Source organism: Lithobates pipiens, unplaced genomic scaffold, assembly GCF_037356315.1.
Source record: "Lithobates pipiens isolate NorthernLeopardFrog02 unplaced genomic scaffold, aLitPip1_a1.2 Scaffold_13, whole genome shotgun sequence".
NCBI lineage: Eukaryota > Metazoa > Chordata > Amphibia > Anura > Ranidae > Lithobates > Lithobates pipiens.
The window spans coordinates 290,841,009-290,866,391 of NW_027507718.1; the positions used below are offsets into that span (position 1 = coordinate 290,841,009).

The 25,383-nt window shown below is 45.6% G+C and overlaps 1 protein-coding gene and 1 long non-coding RNA gene across 2 annotated transcripts in view; both read right to left on the reverse strand.

Moving 5' to 3' along the window:
- Positions 1-17,101, reverse strand: part of ARSJ (arylsulfatase family member J) — a 167,578-nt gene extending 150,477 nt beyond the window's left edge. The window contains exon 1 of the mRNA XM_077476808.1: positions 15,935-17,101. Within this exon, the coding sequence (XP_077332934.1) occupies positions 15,935-16,260 (326 nt within the window). The 5' untranslated portion in view covers positions 16,261-17,101. The remainder of the gene's footprint in view (positions 1-15,934) is intronic.
- Positions 17,102-18,360: 1,259 nt separating this feature from the next.
- Positions 18,361-25,383, reverse strand: part of LOC143974938 (uncharacterized) — a 61,055-nt gene continuing 54,032 nt past the window's right edge. The window contains exons 2-3 of the long non-coding RNA XR_013272300.1: positions 25,225-25,252; positions 18,361-24,769 (exon numbers count right to left, since the gene is read on the reverse strand). This is a non-coding gene — a long non-coding RNA (uncharacterized LOC143974938). The remainder of the gene's footprint in view (positions 24,770-25,224; positions 25,253-25,383) is intronic.

The window sequence follows — 25,383 nt, forward strand, 5'->3', positions numbered from 1 at the left end:
CTTACAATGATCAGCTTTTATTCAATAATGCTAAATGTTTATCTAAAAAGAAAAAGCTGTTGCTGTAACTGCTTAATACATGCTAGCTAATTTATAAGTCAAGTACATCTAAATCTACTAGTGCATCTAAAGCCCCATACACACTATCAGATTTTCTGCTGAGTTTTTCCTTCAGAATTACCAAAACCATATAATATGAGGTCAAACCTTAGGAGTTTCAATTTGTATGCAATCAGGCAGGTCCTTCTACTACATGGTTTTGGTAAATCTGATGACAAAAATCAGCAGACAATCTTTATACTGTCCCCAGACTGACAATGTTGCTGTTAAAAGGTGTCTCTGCTGCTCCTCCAGTGGAGTGGAGAAACCAAAGCGCAGGACGTGGGGTACTAATCAGATCACCAGGTGAAAATGTGAGAATTCCTGTGTCAGATTTCTGCCCCCCCCCACTGTACTGAGTGAGTTATTCCTGCACTATATAACCAAAAGTATTGGGACACCTGCCTTTACACGCACATAAACTTTAATGGCATCCCAGTCTTAGTCCGTAGGGTTTAATACAGAGTTGGCCCAAACTTTACAGCTATAAAAGCTTCAACTCTTCTGGGAAGGCTGTCCACAAGGTTTAGGAGTGATTCCATGGAAATGTTTGACCATTCTTCCAGAAGCACATTTGTGAGGTCAGGCACTGATGTTGGACGAGAAAGCCTGGCTCTTTAATTTATCTGAAATGTGTTCTATCAGGTTGAGGTCAGGACTCTGTGGAAGCCAGTCAAGTTCCTCCACCCCAAACTCTCTCATCCATGTCTTTATGGTCCTTGCTTTGTGCACTGGTCCAAATCATTTGGCGGAGGGGGGAGTATGATGTGGGGTTGTTTTTCAGGGGTTGGGCTTGCCCCCTTAGTTCCAGTGAAGGGAACTCTTAAGGCGTCAAGACATTTTGGATAATTTCACATTCCTAACTTTGTGTGAACAGTTTTGGGTGCACAAAGCAAGGTCCATAAAGACATGAATGAGTGAGTTTGGGGTGGAGGAACTTGACTGGCCTGCACAGACTCCTGACCTCAACCCCGTAGAACACTTCTGGGATGAATTAGAGCGGAAACTGTGAGCCAGGCCTTCTCGTCCAACATCAGTGCCTCGCCTTTTGGAGGCTTTTCTATGCACATGCATGTACAAGAGTTATGTTATCAAGGGCTGGCCAATCAAGAGGGTAGAAGACTGAGCAGAGATGTCAGGTGAGGGAACACACAGGCTTCACAATGCTGAAAGGGAGGTAATTATAGGTGTACTTCAGTTCCATTTTAATACAATTAGTAACTTATAGAAACGTTATCATACATGTATATGTATTCTGCTTCAAACTTAGAGTAATACGAAACCCAAAACAAAATTAAATGAAAAACAATATATCGAAGCTTACCAATCAGTGGCTGTGTTAGTTTTCCTTTTTATTTTTTTTCCTTTATTTTTACCTGATGATCCAACTAGTGACACACTTCCTGTCTTAGGGTGGCTCCTCTGTCTATGGAATGGAGACACCCTTGGTCAGCAACACTGGTTGGAGAAGGATTAGTAGATCTGGACTTCACATAATTGACTAAGCCCCATACACTCTATCAGATTTTCTGCTGAGTTTTTGTCTTCAGATTTACCAAAACCTTATAATATTAGGTCAAACCTTAGGAGTTTCAATGTGTATGCAATCAGGCAGGCTCTTCTACTACATGGTTTTGGTAAATATGAAGGAAAAACTCAGCAGAAAATCTGATAGTGTGTATGGGGCTTTACACATGGAAGCCGAACTCCAGCTAACACTTTTTAAGGAGTTACACAAACCATTTTTTTCTTTTCCTTTTGGGATAAAGGTTTCACATAAATGAATAAAAGATGACCCTTGTAACTGCTGCTTTTGCTCCACAGCTTGATCTGTTAACCACTTCAGCCCCAGAAGATTTGTCTGCTGAATGACCAGGCCATTTTTTGCGATTCGGCACTGCGTCGCTTTAACTGACAATTGCACGGTCATGCGGTGCTGCACCCAAACAAAATTGACGTCCTTTTTTTTCCCCCACAAATAGAGATTTTTTTTGGTGGTATTTGATCATCTCTGCATTTTTTATTTTTTGCGCTATAAACAAAAAAAAAAGCGACAATTTTGAAAAAAACAATATTTTAAACTTTTTTCTATAATAAATATCCCCATTTAAAAAAAAAAAATTTCTCAGTTTAGGCCGATATGTATTCTTCTACATATTTTTGGTAATAAAAATAGCAATAAGCGTATATTGATTGGTTTGCGCAAAAGTTTTGCAAAATAGGGGATTATTATTATTACATTTTTTTACTAGTAGTGGCGGAAATCTGCAATTTTTATGGGGGGGGTTGCAACATTATGGCAGGCACATCGGACACTTTTGACACGTTTTTGGGACCATTGGCATTTATACAGGGATAAGTGCTATAAAAATTTCACTGATTACTGTAAAAATGACACTGCCATGGGTTAACACTAGGGGGCAATCAAGGGATTAAGTGTGTTCCCTGACTGTGTGTTCTAATTGTAGGGGGAGATGACTGACGTAGAAGAGATGACAGATCGTGGTTCCTAGTTATTAGGAACTTACAATCTGTCTCTCCTCACAGAAAAGCGGGTTGTGTGTTTACACACACACACACACGTCCCTGTTTTGCCTCTCGTGCCTGTGATTACTCATGACCGCCGGCCACCAGCATCAGCACCCTTGCACGTGCGCTTGCTATCCCGCTTGAAGGGACTGATGTATAGCTACGACGGCTTGCGGGATCGCTCCACCCTGCCGCCCTATAATGACGGCGGCTGGTCGCCAAGCAGTTAAAGGAAGCTGAAAAAAATAACAGCAGGATCAACAGGTAAAAACACGAAGTTACAGGGGAAACGTAGACAAAGACCACTGTGTTAATGTTAGTGACAGATTGCATCATGTATGTCATTTTTGTATTTAAGAAAAACAGGAGTATAGGCACTGCATCCTTCCCACATAAAAGCTCAGACCTTGAGGCTGCTGACACCTCCAACGTACCACAATAAAGGAAAGGGATGGTCAGCACTCAGGGTGACATCCAAAATAGTATATTAAATGCATGTACAAAGCTGTAAAAGCCTACGCATTTCGGACGTTAGTCATAGCTGATAACTAAATACTAATGTCCAAAACGCGTAAGCTGTTTTATCGCTTTGTACATGCATTTAATAAAGAAATACTACTTTGGATGTCATCCTGAGTGCCGATCATCCCTTTCCTTTATTCTGGCAATTTTTATATTGTCTTTAGTACCACTTTAAGCTGGACATACACTAAACAATCTGATTGCACAATCACCTTTAAACTGACCATACACTATATCAGTGATGGCGAACCTTGGCACCCCAGATGTTTTGGATGCTCATGCACTCTGCACTGTAGTTGAGCATCATGCGAAATGTAATTCCAAAATGTCTGGAGTGCCAAGGTTTGCCATCACTGCACTATAAAATCTGATTGTACAAATCTCGGTATAATCGCCTTTAAATTTAGCAAAACGATGTCATAGGAGAACACATATAAACAATCTATTCAATTTCTATCAAATTGGCCATGCTCTTTCCTATATAGTTGGTGGCAGATCTTAAGAAGCTTGTGCAATCAGATTATATGTTTATATGGTCAGCTTTAGATCTACCAAAACTATGTTTTATAAGGACAAACCTAAACAATCCATTCAATTAGTATCAAATCAGGCAGGGGCTTATACTACATAGTTGATGGTAGATCATCAGCTCATCATACACTTTACAATCTGATTGTACAATCTCCTTAGATCTACTAAAACTGTGTAGTACAAGGGCCTGCCTGATTGGATACAAATTGATTGGATAGATTAGGAAGGTCCTCGTATTACACAGTTTTGGAAAATCTATATCTGATTGTACAAAAACTGTATGATGATCAAATTGTAACATGTATGGGGACTCTAAGGGTTGGTTAGCATGAAAATGTGGGAAAGGAGTGTTCCATGCATGTTTCCTGTACCCTAGGTGAATATGCCGCCTTTGTGAGAATGTGGGGTTGCCAGTTAATTGTTAATGGCACATTAAATACATCATGTTGTAAAGCGTCGTGCAAATCGTTGGCGCTATATAAATCTTGCTTGATAATAATAATATTAATAATAATAATAATGTTGCAAACTCAATATGTTTGCAGTCACCAAATCACATGGTACCACAGTACCGTACACTACACTACTTTTTCCACATTCCGGTGCATGCTACAGTCCATTCAAATGAATGGGTGGTCAAAAGTGCGCGGCAGGGGAATGCGTGGGATTGCGTAGGAACCTGTGTTCTGCTGTGAACCAATGTAAACGGCCAGTCCACAATGCAATTTCTGCATGTGCGTTTTTGATGCATTTCAGTGTACCCCCTCCCTTTTTTCTTTCATCTCATTTGAGGACATGTGCATTCCGATGCATTTTTGATGCATTTTGTCACGTTCCAGATGCCATACAGAAATAAATACAACATTTTTTTCTTGTTTCTTCTTATGTTGATTGCCCTGGAACGCACTGCACTGGTGTGAACTAGGGCCACTGGAGTCCATGTTAAACACTGTCCATGCATTTTTGATGCAGAATAAGAATGCACTGGACTGCATCTGGTGTGAACCAACCCTACGGCTATAGGTTCCCATCTATGCAACTCTGTGAGCTTTATTTGTGCAAGCATGGCATCCCATTCATTTGAATTGGCTGCTGTGCATGCTTTTCATTCAGGAAAAACTTTTCTGGCACCTTTCTGGAAATGCAGCTGCATGGAAATCGCATAGCACTTTTTCAACATGTGATTTCCCACAGCCAAAAATGTGCTGCGTTTTTAGATGTGTAAGGGTGTCATTAAGAATGAATGGGTCTCGGTTCACACTGGAGTGTCTTCAAAGCCGCCCCACACAGTGCTACTTCAGCACGGCTTGCAAACTACTTCTTTAATAGACATCAATGCGAGCTGCTCCGAAGTTGCCCCCAAGTAGCACAGGAACCTTTTTCTAAGTTGGAGTGATTTGAGTCACTTTGATTTGAATGGTTCCATTGCACTGAATGGAGCACGACTTGTCAGGTGACTTAGCCCCAGTTTGAACTGGCACTGACGGTCTGCAAAAAAGCGGGTGCGATTTACTCACTGTCCCACACCTGTGACCACCCGTAGAAGTGTGAACCTAGCCTAAGGGCCAATCTGGGTGCAGTCACGATAAAAATCGCAGATTGCCGCCAATACTAGTTAAAAAAAAAAATAATAATAATAAAAATGCTATAAATCTATCCCCTATTTTGTAGATGCTATAACTTTTGTGCAAACCAATCAATATACATTTATTGCGATTTTTTTTTTTTTTAGCAAAAATATGTAGAAGAATACATATCAGCCTAAACTGAGAAAAAATTACCATTTAAAAAAAAAATGGGGATATTTATTATAACAAAAAGTACATAATATTGGGGGTAATTTACTAAAGGAAAATCCACTTTGCACTACAAGTGCAAAGTGCACTTGAAATTGCACTGAAAGTGCACTTGGAAGTAAAGTCGCTGTAGATAGGAGGGGGACATGCAAGGAAAATAAAAAAAACAGCATTTCAGCTTGCACATGATTGGATGATAAAATCAGCAGAGCTTCCCCTCATTTCAGATCTACCCCTTAGATTTACAGTGACTGCACTTCCAAGTGCACTTTCAGTGCAATTTAAAGTACAAGTTGCACTTGTAGTTTGCACTTGTAGTGCAAAGTGGATTTGTCTTTTAGTGATGGCCGAACGGTTCGCCCGGCGGTCGTTTCGCGGCGAATTTCCGACTTTCGCCGTCCGCGGGTTCGAACGCCTTTTTCCGTCGTTCGCCCCGGCGGACTTACGTGTTTAATGTATACAAGAACTTTAACCTTTCGTGACACGTTTATCATGTGTTACAGGACAACCAATTGAGACATGACAGCTCATGGACACTTGGACATTCCCCCTAACCTATAAATACACCCGATCCGGTGGCCATTTTACATTCTTTCTTCTGTCACTGTAGGGAAAGGATCCTGTGTGGAGTAGGGACAGAGAAAACGCTAGCTATTTGGTACACAAAAGTTCTTTTCAGGACTGGTATAGGTGTTAGGTCAGCAGCCTGAGTTTCTTTTGTCAGTTTAGATAAAGGGACAGAGCGCTGTATGCTGCTATTTTAGGGACAGCTCAGCCAGATTAGTCTTTCTTCATCATCATCATCATCATCATCATTAGCTGTTACTATCAGGTCCACAAAAGAGCTGTTCCAGCTAATCGTTCCAGCCTACTCTTTTTTGCCAATTTGTATAGGGACAGGCAGGAAGCAGTGTGTCAGGCAGTGAGGATAATTTTAAAGACTTGCTGTTACTATTAGTTCCACAAAGGTTCTTTTCAGGACTGGTATCAGTGGTACGGTAATAGGCTTGTACACGTATAATATTCTTTCTTCCAAATATAGAAAGAATATTATACTTGACTGCTGCCCTTCTGCTGCAGTCTGCTAATCATTCACAACTCACTTGTTCCACAAAGCTCTTTATCAGGACTGGTAACTTGGTCTGTCTAGGGTGCTACGGTACATAGGCTTGGGTGCGGTACAGTCTGCTGTTCTGTAAGGACCGCTATCGGTCCACAATACATAGGGTTGCCGTGCACTACTGCTGACCGCTGCCCTATACTGCAGCAGTCCTTCATTGGTATAGGGACTGACGTACAGTCTGCTAATCACTAACACACAACCTGCTTGGTCCACAAAAGTTCTTATAAGGACTGGTAACTTGGTATAGGGTGCTACGGTACATAGGCCTGAGTGCGTTACAGTCTGCTGTTCTGTAAGGACCGCTATCGGTCCACAATACATAGGGTTGCCGTGCACTACTGCTGACCGCTGCCCTATACTGCAGCAGTCCTTCAGCGGTATAGGGACTGACGCACAGTCTGCTAAACACTAACACACAACCTGCTTGGTCCACAAAAGTTTTTATAAGGACTGGTAACTTGGTATAGGGTGCTACGGTACATAGGCCTGAGTGCAGTACAGTCTGCTGTTCTGTAAGGACCGCTATCGGTCCACAATACATAGGGTTGCCGTGCACTACTGCTGACCGCTGCCCTATACTGCAGCAGTCCTTCATTGGTATAGGGACTGACGTACAGTCTGCTAATCACTAACACACAACCTGCTTGGTCCACAAAAGTTCTTATAAGGACTGGTAACTTGGTATAGGGTGCTACGGTACATAGGCCTGAGTGCGTTACAGTCTGCTGTTCTGTAAGGACCGCTATCGGTCCACAATACATAGGGTTGACGTGCACCACTGCTGACCGCTGCCCTATACTGCAGCAGTCCTTCAGCGGTATAGGGACTGACGTACAGTCTGCTAAACACTAATACACAACCTGCTTGGTCCACAAAAGTTCTTATAAGGACTGGTAACTTGGTATAGGGTGCTACGGTACATAGGCTTGAGTGCGGTACAGTCTGCTGTTCTGTAAGGACCGCTATCGGTCCACAATAGATAGGGTTGACGTGCACCACTGCTGACCGCTGCCCTATACTGCAGCAGTCCTTCAGCGGTATAGGGACTGACGCACAGTCTGCTAAACACTAACACACAACCTGCTTGGTCCACAAAAGTTTTTATAAGGACTGGTAACTTGGTATAGGGTGCTACGGTACATAGGCCTGAGTGCGTTACAGTCTGCTGTTCTGTAAGGACCGCTATCGGTCCACAATACATAGGGTTGCCGTGCACTACTGCTGACCGCTGCCCTATACTGCAGCAGTCCTTCATTGGTATAGGGACTGACGTACAGTCTGCTAATCACTAACACACAACCTGCTTGGTCCACAAAAGTTCTTATAAGGACTGGTAACTTGGTATAGGGTGCTACGGTACATAGGCCTGAGTGCGTTACAGTCTGCTGTTCTGTAAGGACCGCTATCGGTCCACAATACATAGGGTTGACGTGCACCACTGCTGACCGCTGCCCTATACTGCAGCAGTCCTTCAGCGGTATAGGGACTGACGTACAGTCTGCTAAACACTAATACACAACCTGCTTGGTCCACAAAAGTTCTTATAAGGACTGGTAACTTGGTATAGGGTGCTACGGTACATAGGCTTGAGTGCGGTACAGTCTGCTGTTCTGTAAGGACCGCTATCGGTCCACAATACATAGGGTTGCCGTGCACTACTGCTGACCGCTGCCCTATACTGCAGCAGTCCTTCATTGGTATAGGGACTGACGTACAGTCTGCTAATCACTAACACACAACCTGCTTGTTCCACAAAAGTTCTTATAAGGACTGGTAACTTGGTATAGGGTGCTACGGTACATAGGCTTGAGTGCGGTACAGTCTGCTGTTCTGTAAGGACCGCTATCGGTCCACAATAGATAGGGTTGACGTGCACCACTGCTGACCGCTGCCCTATACTGCAGCAGTCCTTCAGCGGTATAGGGACTGACGTACAGTCTGCTAAACACTAATACACAACCTGCTTGGTCCACAAAAGTTCTTATAAGGACTGGTAACTTGGTATAGGGTGCTACGGTACATAGGCTTGAGTGCGGTACAGTCTGCTGTTCTGTAAGGACCGCTATCGGTCCACAATAGATAGGGTTGACGTGCACCACTGCTGACCGCTGCCCTATACTGCAGCAGTCCTTCAGCGGTATAGGGACTGACGTACAGTCTGCTAAACACTAATACACAACCTGCTTGGTCCACAAAAGTTCTTATAAGGACTGGTAACTTGGTATAGGGTGCTACGGTACATAGGCTTGAGTGCGGTACAGTCTGCTGTTCTGTAAGGACCGCTATCGGTCCACAATACATAGGGTTGCCGTGCACTACTGCTGACCGCTGCCCTATACTGCAGCAGTCCTTCATTGGTATAGGGACTGACGTACAGTCTGCTAATCACTAACACACAACCTGCTTGTTCCACAAAAGTTCTTATAAGGACTGGTAACTTGGTATAGGGTGCTACGGTACATAGGCTTGAGTGCGGTACAGTCTGCTGTTCTGTAAGGACCGCTATCGGTCCACAATAGATAGGGTTGACGTGCACCACTGCTGACCGCTGCCCTATACTGCAGCAGTCCTTCAGCGGTATAGGGACTGACGTACAGTCTGCTAAACACTAATACACAACCTGCTTGGTCCACAAAAGTTCTTATAAGGACTGGTAACTTGGTATAGGGTGCTACGGTACATAGGCTTGAGTGCGGTACAGTCTGCTGTTCTGTAAGGACCGCTATCGGTCCACAATAGATAGGGTTGACGTGCACCACTGCTGACCGCTGCCCTATACTGCAGCAGTCCTTCAGCGGTATAGGGACTGACGTACAGTCTGCTAAACACTAATACACAACCTGCTTGGTCCACAAAAGTTCTTATAAGGACTGGTAACTTGGTATAGGGTGCTACGGTACATAGGCTTGAGTGCGGTACAGTCTGCTGTTCTGTAAGGACCGCTATCGGTCCACAATAGATAGGGTTGACGTGCACCACTGCTGACCGCTCACCTATACTGCAGCAGTCCTTCAGCGGTATAGGGACTAAGAGTTTTGTCACAGGGTCATTTAAAAAATGACATGCAGAGGAAGAGGCAGGCCCTTCCGCAGGGGTGGTAGGGGTAGGGCAGGAGCAACAGGCTTGAGCCAAAGTGGGAAGTTGCAGAAGGTGCGTTCAATTACTTTAAAGGATGCACCAGACTTGGTTGAGTGGCTCGCTCAGCCTTACTCTTCTGCACCCTCCTCATCCTCTCGATCTGCACCCTCTTCTTCACTCTCTGCTATGTGCACCCCCAAAGACACTACCACCAACAACACGACCACCACCACCACCACCACATACCTTCCGCTTGAGTCACTGGAATTATTTTCCGATCCATATCAAGAGGACATTTCTGATGCGCAGCCACTCTTGGTATTGGATCAGGAAGAGGAGGTAGCAACAAGCGCTACTCAGCAGTCTGACGCCAGTACCCAGATCAGCCCAAGGAGGAGGTTGGTCCCCGGTGTTGCTGCCTACTCTACTTATAGCGGTGGGGAAGGTGACGTTGATGATGACGTGTCTAGTGATGTCACGTGGGTGCCCACAAGAGAGGAAGAGGAGGGGAGTTCAGAGGGAGATATGGACCAGCAGATAGGGAGGAGAAGCAGCAATGACTTACATTGCACAGCAGGGACAAAGCAGACTGCAAATGTATCAGGAGCGAGTCATCGACCATGTACGGTCACATCTGGCGCTCCCAGGACACCGGCACATGGCTCCGCAGTGTGGGCTTTTTTTAACGTGTCCGCTGCTGACAATAGCGTTGCCATCTGCAATCTTTGCAGTCAACGCGTTAGTCGCGGTAAGCCCAATACTCACCTAGGGACGACCGCCTTAAGAAGGCACATGAGCAGCCATCACCGAGCCCAGTGGGAGCAACGGAACACACAAAGCCACACTGCAGGCTCTCACCGTCCAGCCTCGTCTTCTACTTCTCCTTCTCCTCTCTCCTCACAATTGTCCTCCACTCCACCTTCCATCACGCCAAGCTCACATTTTTCTGCAAAAAGGCAGGCTTCCGTGGGCCTAATGTTTGAGCGTAAAAAAATGATGACGCCGGATAACCCTCTTGCCCAACGGTTGGCGGCTGGCTTGTCAGAACTCATAGCCCGCCAACTACTGCCATATAAACTGGTGGACTCGGAGGCCTTTCGCAAATTTGTGGCCATTGGAACACCACAATGGAAGGTCCCAGGAAGGAAGTATTTCTCAGAGAAGGGCATCCCAGAGCTATATGGCCATGTTCAGCGGCAAGTGAATGTATCTCTGGCACACAGTGTCGGTGCCAAGATACATCTGACCACAGACACGTGGTCTAGCAAACACGGGCAGGGAAGGTATATCAGTTTTACTGCCCACTGGGTGAACCTTCTGACGGCCGTCAAGCATGTAACCCGTGGCACCCGTGTAGATTTGGTTTTACCGCCACGGATTGCATGCAGGCCTGACTCTTCTTCTCCTCCTCCTACTCCATCCTCCTCCCTCTCCTCCTCAGCTGCCTCCTCCTTTTCCGCTGCTAGCGTCTCTTCCACTGCACCGCCCAAGCTCCCCAGAACCTATTCCACATGCCAGGTGAGACGTTGCCATGCCGTGCTGCGTCTGTTGTGCCTGGAAGCAAAGAGCCACACTGGCCCGGCACTCCTTTCAGCTTTGCGTTCACAGGCAGATGAGTGGCTAACACCGCTCAATTTGACAGTTGGTAAAGTGGTGTGTGACAACGGTGCCAATCTGCTTAGCGCATTGAAACAGGGCAAAATCACGCACGTGCCGTGCATGGCACACGTCTTAAACTTGGTCGTGCAGCGATTCCTTGTCAAATACCCTGGGGTCCAGGACATCTTGCGGCAGGCAAGGAAAATCTCGGCCCATTTCAGAAGATCTTACACGGCCATGGCTCGCCTTGCTGACATTCAGCGGCGACACCATCTGCCGGTCAGACGTCTTATTTGCGATTGCCCGACGCGATGGAACTCAACCTTCTATATGCTTGATAGGCTGCTCCAGCAGAAACGTGCAGTTAACGTCTACCTGTATGAACTCTGCGAAAGAAACGGTTCTGGGGAGCTGGGTTTTTTTTCACCGCGCCAGTGGCTGCTCATGCGCGACACATGCAGACTTCTGCGGCCATTTGAGGAGATCACCAAACTGGTCAGTCGCAGCCATGGCGCCATCAGTGACATGGTACCTTATGCCTTCTTTCTGGAGCGTGCATTGCGTCGTGTCATTGATCAGGCTGTGGAGGAGCAGGAGCGGGAAGATGAGGAAGTCGCAATGCTGGATGAATTCCCAGGGGGGGCTACTCTATCTGAGACAAGTCAACAACAGGAGTCTGATGAGGAGTCAGAGGAGGATGGTGCCGGGGCGGATGAGCAGGAGCAAGAAGAGCATGCTTTAAACCTTTCTGGGATCCCTGTTGTGCGAGGATGGGGAGAGGAGAATGAAGAGGACGACATTATCCTGGATGATGAGCAGGAGCCAGGCCACCACACCGCTTCCACTTTAGTGCAAATGGGGGCCTTCATGCTCCAGTGTTTTAATAGGGACCCCCGTATAAAAAGCATGAGGGTCAAGGACCAGTACTGGGTGGCAACGTACTTAGACCCCCGGTACAAACACAAAATGGCGGAAATGTTACCGCCGTCGCAGAGGGCTGTCAGAATGCAGCACTTCCAGGCCTTGCTTCGAGAAATGCTGCATTCTGCTTTTGCGTGCGCTGGCAGAGGAGCAATTCCCACTCCCAGAGAAGGATTTGCGGGTACCAATCCAACAGCGCCTGCAAGAAGAGGCCGGTTTGAAGATGTGTTGGTGACTTCGGATATGAGGTCATTCTTTCAGCCGACCCATCGACAGGTGTCATCCGGATCCAGCATCAGGGAACGCCTAGACCGTCAGGTGTCCGACTACATTGGGTTAACGGCCGATGTGGACGCTCTGAGGAGTGATGAACCCCTAGACTACTGGGTGGGCAGGCTTGACCTCTGGCCAGAGCTTGCCCAATTTGCAATCGAACTGTTGGCTTGCCCCTCATCCAGTGTCCTGTCCGAAAGGACGTTCAGCGCAGCAGGGGGGATTGTGACCGATAAGCGTACTCGCCTAGCTCACCACAGTGTTAACTACCTCACATTTCTAAAAATGAATGAGGCATGGATCTCGGAGGAATTCAACACATGTGATCAGTAGACCATGTATATGTCTATAAACAATTTTTGGAATCAAGCACACAGACCTTCTTAATTCATTTGGCTCACTTCCCTGACCCAAAAAAGCACACCGTACTATATGCCCCTACCCTCCTCTTTGAAGAGGTTGAGCGGTGTCATATTTCTACTGGGGCTGCTTATTATGAGGGGTTCCCACCATCCCTGTGCTGTGCTGACTTCCTCCTGGGTGTTCTTATTATGAGGGGCTCCCACCATCCCTGTGCTGTGCTGACTTCCTCCTGGGGGTTCTTATTATGAGGGGATCACACCATCCCTGTGCTGTGCTGACTTCCTCCTGGGGCTGCTTACGGTGCTGCTGTCAGCGCTGTATGTCACGGAGCTGCTGTCAGCGCTGTATGTCACGGAGCTGCTGTCAGCGCTGTATGTCACGGAGCTGCTGTCAGCGCTGTATGTCACGGAGCTGCTGTCAGCGCTGTATGTCACGGAGCTGCTGTCAGCGCTGTATGTCACGGAGCTGCTGTCAGCGCTGTATGTCACGGAGCTGCTGTCAGCGCTGTATGTCACGGAGCTGCTGTCAGCGCTGTATGTCACGGAGCTGCTGTCAGCGCTGTATGTCACGGAGCTGCTGTCAGCGCTGTATGTCACGGAGCTGCTGTCAGCGCTGTATGTCACGGAGCTGCTGTCAGCGCTGTATGTCACGGTGCTGCTGTCAGCGCTGTATGTCACGGAGCTGCTGTCAGCGCTGTATGTCACGGAGCTGCTGTCAGTGCTGTATGTCACGGAGCTGCTGTCAGCGCTGTATGTCACGGAGCTGCTGTCAGCGCTGTATGTCACGGAGCTGCTGTCAGCGCTGTATGTCACGGTGCTGCTGTCAGCGCTGTATGTCACGGAGCTGCTGTCAGCGCTGTATGTCACGGAGCTGCTGTCAGCGCTGTATGTCACGGAGCTGCTGTCAGCGCTGTATGTCACGGAGCTGCTGTCAGCGCTGTATGTCACGGAGCTGCTGTCAGCGCTGTATGTCACGGTGCTGCTGTCAGCGCTGTATGTCACGGAGCTGCTGTCAGCGCTGTATGTCACGGAGCTGCTGTCAGTGCTGTATGTCACGGAGCTGCTGTCAGCGCTGTATGTCACGGAGCTGCTGTCAGCGCTGTATGTCACGGAGCTGCTGTCAGCGCTGTATGTCACGGTGCTGCTGTCAGCGCTGTATGTCACGGAGCTGCTGTCAGCGCTGTATGTCACGGAGCTGCTGTCAGCGCTGTATGTCACGGAGCTGCTGTCAGCGCTGTATGTCACGGAGCTGCTGTCAGCGCTGTATGTCACGGAGCTGCTGTCAGCGCTGTATGTCACGGTGCTGATGTCAGTGCTCTGTATTACGGTGCTGCTGTCAGTGCTCTGTATCTCCTGCACCCTCTTGTTTGCCTACCCTGGTCCCTGACCTTCCCTCTCCTCCATTGCCTTCATTAGCTCCATAGTCCTGAATTGTCAGAACAATTTCCCAAATAAAAAAAAAATGCTTGTAGTTATCGATCCCAAATTCACCTCATACATGTATTATGCTATTGTCCAGGTGGTGGGACTACGTGCTACCCCCTAATAATTACCCCGTGGCCGCAAATTCGACCTAAAGGTTTGCGAAATTCGCCTCCCATTGAAGTCAATGGAGCCCGCGGCGAACGGTCGTTTTCGCGAACGTTTGTGTCCGTTCGCGTTTCGCGTTCGCGAAACGTCCCGTCGGAAGTTCGTCCATCACTATTGTCTTTCATAAATAACCCGAATTGTGTTTTTTCAAAATTGTCGCTCTTTTTTTGTTTATAGCGCAAAAAATTAAAACTGCAGAGGCGATCAAATAACAAAAGAAAGCTATATTTGTGGTGGGGGGGAGTCAATTTTGTTTGGGTACAACATCGCATGACCGTGCAATTGTCAGTTAAAGCGACGCAGTGCTGGATCGCAAAAAAAACGACGCTCTGGTCAGAAAGGGGGTAAATTCTTCCAGAGCTAAAGTGGTTAATAAAATGGATTTCACTTTATAAAACACACAGTTACTGTACCATGTGGTCTGGTGCAGGCAAACACATTTAAGCTTGTGACCTGTAGCTGGGGTGTTAAGTTAACACTGACACCCGCTGCAGATCGCAAGTGCAGTGCATTTTCAACTTGGTGCGGGAAACATACATGGAACGTGAGTTTCCCACACTGCTCTTTGATGTAAACAGGCACTAAAGGATATTGTACAATCAGATTGTATAATGTATGATCAGCCTTTCATAGTACACTAACAGCCTGTACACATGATCATTTTTAAATTTCTAAGCGATTGTATGATAATCTGATTGTTAGTACACAGCCATAGGCGTGCGCAGGGGGTGTGCTGGGTGTGCCCCGGGCACACCCTAATCACCTTCAGAGGCGCAGATTCCCCCTGCTATTGCACAAATGCCCTCGAACGAGCTCTTAAAAAAAATTGTAAAAAAATAAAAAAAGTATAATAACTAACACTGTCCATGTTTTTAATACATTTGGGGCGCACACCCTAATGCAATAGGCTGCGCACACCTATGTACACAGCTTTCGAGAGCCGATCACGACAGTTCATCCGATATTATCCGATGGGACAAGCAGGAAGATTTTTCTCTTACGATACCAGATTTGTGCGATTTTCGGTGAACCAGTACAGTTCTCATTCAAAAGTACAATACAAATACACTACAACACATTGCATCACTTCTGAATTTTTTATTCTGTTGTATGAGAATTTTCATAACTTTTCGATTTGAGATTAGCATGCAAAAAATGGACGATCGTCTGATAATCTCATCCTGTGTGCAAAGAATTAGTGTGTAAAGTTATAAGTAATATGTCAGCTATTTATTTTTCTGTGCAGTTACTTGTACATGTTGTTACTAGATATTTGTAAACATAGAGAAACTTGTGGGTACCAAAGACACCAAGTATCAATAATACTAATAGGAGGACGTGTCATAGATGTGTATATATATAGGATAGTATAAATCAGGTTTGATGGGTGTAGTCCCCCCAGTTGTAGCTGAGTGTGCAGTGTGTAGGGATTGTAGTGGTGATGTAGGATACTCGGTTCTCAGTGGTGATGTGGGCAGTGTGTGTATATTGTGTGCTCATGCAGTACTTACTTCCCAGTGATGAACTGACTCCTGGAGGGTGAGCAGATCGGCTGGACATAGTAGTTCTCCAGCTTGACTCCCTGTGCCGCTAATGAATCCAGGGTAGGAGTTCTGATCTCCGATCCGTGGTACCCAATGTCCCTGTATCCCTGATCGTCAGCCAGGATGAAGATGATGTGAGGCTGATCCCCCACTTCTCTCCCCAGGATGTCTCCTTCTTCTTCTTCCTCCATACCTTTGTCCAAGGACAGGTATCCATAGGTCATGATGCTCACCATAGACAGGGCAGCCAGTGCCCCCAGCCCCTGCATTTTCACCCAGCCAGCCTGCCCCATTCCAGGCTCAGTCAGGGGTCAGCCCAGCATAGCCTAGTAGCCATGTGCTGTGTAGGGGTCAGCAAAGTGACCATTTGTCCACCCCACCCCCCACCCTGACCTAAGTTTAGGTGAGTCACTATCCAGCTCCCTGCTGGAGGAATGTGCTGGGAACTTTGGTTTGCAGGACACACCAGCAGTGCTTATAGAAGTTGCTTATTCCTGCTCTACTTCTACTAAATCCTGCTCTACTACTTATTCCTTCTCTACATCTACTTATTCCTGCTCCACTTCCCAGCTGCACAGCGAAGTAAGTGAAGTGAGAGCATCTGGCTGTTGTTGGCACGGCTGTCCTACAGCTCCCCAGTCCATCCTGGTGCTTGTCTGCCACCCAATAACTTGGAGGACATATGTGTCTCTCAGTGCAGAAGTCCCCTCAGGCTGAAGTCCCCTTCCATCTGAGCAGGGCTGGGCTTTCTGCATTCAGCAGGCTGAACACATGTATTGCTTGATGCCAGGCAGATGGAGAGAAAGGCACAGGAGAGTTTAGAAACTTCTCATGGATGTCTGAGCTCCAGCAAGCCAGGGCTGCCTCCACATTCTCCTCTTCTCCTCCCTTGGATGTGCTGAATAATGGAATTGTCTGGGGAACTTGCTCCCCTTCCTGCTGCATGGGGAGGTGAGACTGAGCCTCTCTGTATCCAAACTATACCACCCTCCTATCTACTCCTACAACACACACGTGTATAGTACTCATGGGCAGGGGAACACTGCTTGGAAAAATCTGAAAATAAACAGTTTAGACAAAAGAGATTCAGAAAGATTAGAGCAGTTGCACTAGTTTATCATATCTGACATTGTTGCTGCAACATCCAAATGCTACATATTCTTCCTGTAAACTTCATGGCTTTCTTACAGAGTCCATGGCAGGGGAACAGATAAGATCCTCCTTTTGGAGAACAGCTGGCATGTCTCCTAATTGTGGCTATAACCCTAGAAATTCCATAGATAACACATAGAGATGGATGTTCTATTTTCTAAGGAAAAGCTGCAGCCTGATTCTTACATGGACAAAACAGAACTTTCTTTTGTTGTATGTTTTGATACATAGTAGTAAATAAAATAGTATCTAAAGTGTAAACTTTTTTTTTTTTTTTTTTTTTTTTTTTTTTTTACATTTTGGATAGAGTGGAGAGTTATTATAACACCTGTCAGGTTTTTCTTGTAGTCTCTGCTTCCATAGAGAGATTCACCCTCGCCATTTGTCCTGTTAGCCGTTATCCCAGAGAGTGAAAGTTAAAAGCGGAGCTCCATCCAAAAGGGGAAGCACCGCCTGTTTGCTTTCTTCCCCCTCCGCTGCCATATTTGGCACCTTTCGGGAGGGAGTGGGTACCTGTTTTTGACAGGTACCCGTCTCCACTTCCGGGAGACCTTGTTGCGGTCCCCTGAAGTTCAGCTCCTTTCCTCCTGTCCGCCGCTGCCGGGCCATTCAGAAAGAGCAGCGCGATTTGTGTATGTGCAGTAGGGAACCGGCTGTGAAGCCGCAAGGAATGGCAATGGCAGCACCCAAGAGCAGGCTGTAAAATCGTCTGGGGTGCCGACATCATGGGATCCCTGGAGAGGTAAGTGTCCTAATATTAAAAGTCAGCAGCTACAGTATTTGTACCGGCTGACTTTAACTTTTTGGAGGGGGTGGAGGGAGGGCAGGAGCTCTGCTTTACGGAAAATTTCAAACAAAGGGGTAACCTTTTAATGGGGACACTAGTTCTCAATATTCACAATATTAAGGACTCCTTTACTTTGCCTTACATAGTGCAAATCCATGTGCTCTGCCTCACATACTGCTGACCTCTGTACACTGCCCTACATACCACTGACCCCCATTTTCTGCCCCACATACCACTGACCACTGCACTCTGCCTTATATACTACGGACCCTTGTACTGTGTCCTACATACTAGTAACCCCTGTATTCTGCTATAAAAAGTACAGACCCCCTGTACTCTGACCTACATACTACTGACCTCTGCAGACTGCACTTGTCAGGGATACCACATGCAGGCATTCAGAAAGGGTAATCAGATCAGTTGGTTGCACCTTAAGGAATCAGGACCAGATGAATAAGTAAACAATATGTTTATTAATAAAATGACACACATCCAATACCAACACCAGTAAATCATAAACAAGCAAGTGGAAAAATAAACGGAACAGAGCAAACCCTATATAATAACCCAACAAACTATACCGAACTAACTAAATGCAAGTGGGGGGAACACACATGAGAAAGACAGGCAAAGACAAGAGACAAGGGGAGCAGGAAGCCAGTTAGTGGCAGCAGGGAGCAGGTCCTGACAGCCCTACATACCACTGACCCCTGTATTTTGCCCCACATACCACTGACCACTGCACTCTGCCTTAGAGTACATACTACTAACCCCTGTACTGTGTCCAACATATTAGTTACCCCTCTACTCTGGTAAAGAAACTTGTTCTCTGCCCCTCATTATACTGACCTATGCACTCAGCCTTACATACTACTGACCCCAAACACTCTGCCCTTCCTACTACTGACCCTTTTGTACACTGTGCCTTCTACTGATTCCTAAACTCTGCCTCACATACTTTTGAGTCTGCACTCTTATCTCCATATTACTGACCCCCTGCATTCTGCCCTACATATTTCTAATGTGTACTCTGCCTTACATACTACTGACCCCTGCACTCTTCCCTGCCTACTATTGACCCCCTGCACTCTGCATTCAATACTATGTATTCATGTAAGCTGCCATGCATACTACTGACCCCTGTACTCTGCGCTACAAATAACTTATACTGTATTCTAGAGAAAAGTTCTAAACTTATTATGTACCTGCCAGACACGTTTTTGTTATGATATCTCCCTGGCGGCATGCTTCACACAAAGTCCCAACCTTTCCTCCCATGTTATACTGTACTCTGCCCTACATACTGCTGACCCCAGCACTTTGCCTCACATACTACTGACCACTGTACATTTCTTTATATAGTACTGACCTTCTGCACTCTGCCTTACATACTATGAACCCTTGTACTCTTTCCTACAAACTACTAAACTCCATACTCTTTCCTAAATACTAATGACCTCCTGACTCTGCCTTACATCATGCTGACCCCTGTAGTCTGCCATACATACTACTGATCTCTGTATGCTGCCGTAAATATTACTGACTTCTGTAAGCTACTCCACAGACTACTTATCTCCTCAGCCCTGCACTCTACCTTACATATTACTGACCCGGTACCCTGTTCTGCATACTACTAACCCCCTGCACTATGTCTTACATACTACTGGACCCTGTACTCTGCCCTACATTCGATTGACCCTTGCACTCTGCCTTACATACTACTAACCAGTATACACTGCTTTGCATACTAATGACTCCTGTACTCTTACCTACATACTCCAGACCTCTGCACTCTGCCTTACAGTCTACTGGCCCCAGGTAATCTCCCCTACATATGACTAATGTTTGCATTCTGCCTTACAAACTGCCTACCTCTGTACTCTGCCCTAAATACTATTGAATTGTGTACTCTTTCTTACATACTACTGGCCTCTGTATACAGCCTAACTTACCACTGACCTCTACACTCTGGCATGGATATGCAAGGGTTGGTATGACTAAAGCCGTGTACACGCGACCATACTTTCTGGCAGACTAGGTCCGACGGTCTTCCCGACTGACTTTTCAGTGGAGTTGCGACGGACTTTCCAAATGAACGGACTTGGCCACACACAATCACACCAAAATCCGATGGATTCGAACATGATGACGTACGACCGGACTAGAATAAGGAAGTTCATAGCCAGTAGCCAATAGCTCCCCTAGCATCGGTTTTCATCTGTCGGACTAGCATACAGATGAACTGATTTTTCGACCGGACTCGAGTCCATCAGAAAGATTTGAAACATGTTCTAAATCTAAAGTCCGTCTGATTTTTAGACAGCAAAGGTCCGATGAAGCCCACACATGAGTGAATTTTCCGACGGATTCGTTCCGTCAGACCTTTGCTGACGAAAAGTCTGGTTGTGTGTACACAGCATTAGGCCCATGGCAGGGTTGAAACACGCCAACCTTTTGTTTATTGAATTCCCCCATGTCTTGATAGATTAGAAGATAGAATTTTATGCTATTCTGCCAGACCCTTGTTTATCTTCAAATTATGCTACAGAGTGTGCATCTGTTGTCCAGGCATCGACAAAGTATCTCTCCAGCATTTTTATCAATTTATCCTGGTTGTAGCATCACACTTGCTTTATTTCACTATTGACCCCCATACTTTGCCCCACATGCTATTGACCTCTGTACTCTACCCTATAATCTCCTGACACCTGTATTCTGCCCTATATAATATGAACCTATGTACTCAGACCTACAATATACCGATCCCTGTACTCTGCCATACAATCTACTGACCCCTGTGCTTTGCCCTACATACTATACATACTATCGACCTCTTTACTCTGCTCTAAATACTATTGACACCTGCATTCTGCCTTATATACTACTGACCTCTATACTGTGCTCAACATACTACTGATCCCCACACTCTGTTCTACATACTGCTGACCACTGTACTCTGTTCCACATTGATCCATGTACTCTTCCATATATACTACTGACCTTTACAGTATATACTGCCCTACATACCAGTGAGCTCTATACTCTGTCCTGTATACTACCAACCTCTTTGCGCTACCCTACAATCTACTGACCCCTGTACTTTGCCTTGCATACTACTGACTTCTGTACACTGCCCGAAATACTACTGACCCCTGCGTTCTGTCTTATATACTACTTAACTCTATACCGTCCCCATCATACTACTGATCCCTACACTTATTTTTACATACTACTGACCATTGAATTCTGTCCTACATACTACTGATTTATGTACTCCTCCTTGCATACTACTGACCTCTATATACTGGTCTACAAACTACTGCCCTCTGTACTCTGCCCTTACTACTGACCCCTGTACTCTGCCCTGACAACTGCTTACCCCTGTACTCTTTCCTACAATATAATGACCACTGTACTTTGTGCTACATGCTATTGAGCCATATATTCTTCCTCACATACCACCAACCTCTGTACTCTACCTAGTAGATAGCACTCACTCTTGCACTCTTCCCTAAAACTACTGACCCCTGTACTCTGCCCTACATACTACTGGCCCCTGTACTCTACCCTACAAAATTCTTACCTATTTGCTCTGCCCTACATACTACTGACCTCTGAACTCTACCTTATATACTACTGACCCCTGTACTTTTCCCTACATACAACTGAGCAACTGCACTCTGCCTGAAGAAGAATGCAGACACAAATATAATTGACAGTTAAAAATATCAATGTTTATGTACCTTCAATCAAATCTTTTGTTTTGTTTACATACCTTAAAGGGGACGCAGAGCCTGTACAACATTGTTCTGGTGGCATTGGCTCTGTCAAAGAACATCAAACCCAATTACTACTGGGCAGAATATCAGTTTACCTAATAGTGTCAGCACAAAAACACTGTAGTGCACCGCCTTACTGGCTGTATTAGGGTTGCAGTACAACCATCACCCTGTCTTTGGTTTGCCTCTGATAAACCGGTATCTCCCAATTTAACTTTGTGCTTATTTTATACTATATGACAATTTTAGAATGTACCATAATCCATATTGTCCCTATGTTGTGTAACTGTTGTGTACTTTTAAAATTCAAGTAGTCTAATTTTTTTCTTTAATAGTTTTGAAAAAATAAGGGAAGAGGTATAACAAAGCAAGCAAGGAGTAAAGAAATTTCCTCAATAGGGGATACAGATAGCAGCAAAAAGCCAACAAAAGTTCAAAATTTTCCCCAAGCTAATTAAAAAGTGCTTTTAATGTTGCACACATCATCACTGGACAGATTCTGTGCTTGGACTTGGAATAATACAAAGATAAACCCCCCAATAGGGACACAATTAAAGACCAGACAGGGGTTCTTCCCACTGTATCCAAGGGTAAAAAAAAAATGGGCCGGAGTTTTATTTTAACAGAATTTCGATGATATAAGTGTAACACTCTCTATTGTGCTACCAGTGTCAGTGTAGGCAAATCTATGTTCTGACTCATAGTTAACTTGTGAGTCTAAATTGGGAGGGTTTACTGCAGGTCCGGCTGGGTGACTCATACAGGCAGGTCTTTGGTGCTTCCCCCTGGTTCTAGAAGTTTGGAGAAATTTCTAGAAGTTAAAGGGCAGAGGCCAGGAGGGTTGATCTGCATACTTATGGGAGCTTGGCCAATCCCCAGACAGTGGGCCTGGCAGGGTGGCTGGGCAGGGTGACTGAGCCAGAACTTGAATATGGATGAGTCATGCCAGCAGAGGGTCGGGTGGAAGATGGCGTCCTGAGGAGACTGTTGGTGGTCTGGAGGGGAGCTCCTAGTCTAGGGGGGACTCTGCCTGAGGCTGGAGCTCAGGTTGGCTTGAGAGGATCCTGACAGCAGTACAGTTTGAAAGGAATCTTGCCCAAGGAAGCTGCAGAAGGCATGGAGGACAGTGTGATGTACAACAGCACACCCTGGGATTCAAAAGGGGACAGACTGCCAAATGCAGCCAGCCTGTCAGGAAGACAGCTTTGTGCTTATTCTTTCCTTTTCCTTTCCCCGGGAGATCTTCGGAGCTGCTGGGTAGGCTGGTGAAGAAGCAGCCAGGTGGGCTGGTAGTTCCTGCTGGCCGTAGAGCTTGGATCAGTGTCTACAATGGTGTTGGAGATACTCCTGTATACAGCTTACAAACACTTTATGCTACTTTCCAAGGGACTGAGAGTTACTAGACCTTAAGGGATCTTTTATTATCAGAGACTGTCAGCATTCAGGCGGAGGACCGTGTATATAGGGAGGAGGTTGTCCCTGTTATTGATGAAATCAAGCTGGGCATCCCATAATTCATATTCCCCATCCATGTTATTACCCCTAATAAACAACAAAATCCAATCCCAAAATCTGCTCCTTGTTTCCAGATGAAAGTGGAAAATGCTTGTAGCCTGGCTGTGCAGGAAAAGGAAAACCAGTCATCTTCAGCCCCTGCAGGGGTAGTGCTACATACTATTAAATATATTTCATAGACTCAGGCCCCATACACACGCTTTGATTTTCTGCAGATTTTTGTCTTCAGATTTACCATATAATATGAGGCCAAACCTTAAAGAGTATCAATGTGTATGCAATCAGGCAGGCCCTTGCACTACATGGTTTTAGTAAAACCAAGACAAAATCTGCAGAAAATCTAATAGTGTGCATGGAGTCTAACAGTATATGCATGTGAAAATTTTGGATAGTACTAAGTTGAATGAATGTTTCACTTACAAATGTTTGGCCAGATTTCTGGGAAGTGCTGATTCTTATTACTGGTTGTGTCAGTACTTTCTCATAAGAGGCAGGATTTGCCAAAGAAGAGGAAAATCTGAGAGTGCATATTTTTCTATAACCACGATGCAGTCAGATTTCCTTCACCGTTTTCCTCTCTCTCCTGAGAAATCGTATTTACTGCGGTATAAAACATAGCATGAGATACAATGAAGCAATGTTTATTGAACTTACAACATGGTCATCTAAGGGTAATTGAAGAGTGATGTTCTCATTAATGAACAGTGCTAACAGTTAAAATACTGCATACCCCAAAACAACTCATGGGGCCCCCAGGCAATAGGAGAAGATTATGGGGCCCCCGGGCAATAGGAGATTATGGGGCCCCTAGGCAATAGATTATGGGGCCACACACTACACACACAGACACACAATATACACACACAGTATACACACACAGAATACACATACACACACTGAAAAGGTACTGGAGCAGCTATAATCTTGGGATTTTTTTAAAAACACAGAGTTTTACATACTGTCCCTGGTTTTATTGAGGCTGGCAACCCTGATGGGGCCCCTTAGTGGCATGGGGCCCTCGGGCAGTGCTCGAGTGTCCGAATGGTCAGTCCGCCCCTGCCCAAAACACTGATAGAACAACATTTGTCTAATATGTCCTAATTGCTTAATGAACCCAAACCTTTTGTTCATTGGATAACCTTGTCAAGAGATTTACATTCGATAGAGAGGCCAAAGAAACCTAATTTTCAGACGCTGTAAAACTCTGCAAATCTGCTGGCATGGTAACAATAACAATATACATAACATTCATCTGTGTTGACTGCTGCCCAATTCATGTCAGTTTCCACTTTTGTAAAACGATATTTTGAAAAAGACAAGGATAGAAATCACAAGGTCATTGACGTAATTGGATTCATATGCATACATGTTTGATGTAGTCATCTTCATTTTTGTCTGGTTGCAAAAGAAAGGTATCTGCCTAAATGTAAAATAAATGATCGTCAGCTATGTCACAAAACCTAATACAAGACCATCATTGAAGTTAATGATCTCCGGTGAGTAGTGTAAAATTGCCTGGTGAGCTCTGGATCCTTGGGTTCCTTGTTTCCAAACTGTCATTCACAGGCACTTAAAGCGGTAGTAAACCCGCATTTTTTTTTTTTTTTTTTAAAACCTGCAAAGCAAAAGGCATAATGAGCTAGTATGCACCGCATACTAGCTCATTATGAAATACTTACCTTAGAACGAGGCCCCGACATCTCGCCCGATCCACGCCGAGGAAGCCGACATGCTCCCTCGGCGTCTCTTCCGGGTATCGCGGCTCCGGCGCTGTGAGTGGCCGGAGCCGCGATATCGTCACTCCCGCGCATGCGCGCGGGAGATTTAAATCCGGCCGGACGAGCGCTGCCGGATTTTCGCGGAGAGAACCCCCTTGTGCGCATGCGCCGCTGCAGTCAGCGGCGCATACCGAGGGGAATATCTCCTAAACCGTACAGGTTTAGGAGATATTTTTTTTACCTACAGGTAAGCCTTATTATAGGCTTTCCTGTAGGTAAAAGTTAAAAAAGTGGGTTTACTTCCACTTTAATGTTTTCTACAGGCACAACTGAGCTGGGCAGAAGAAAAGTGAAAAAAACAAGCCGTGTCAATGGTGCTTTGTGGGTTATGTTGAAAAATAAACATTTGCAAAAACAGGAAGTTTCAGCCTCAATGCATACTATGTAAATTGTTTCAGTACGTGT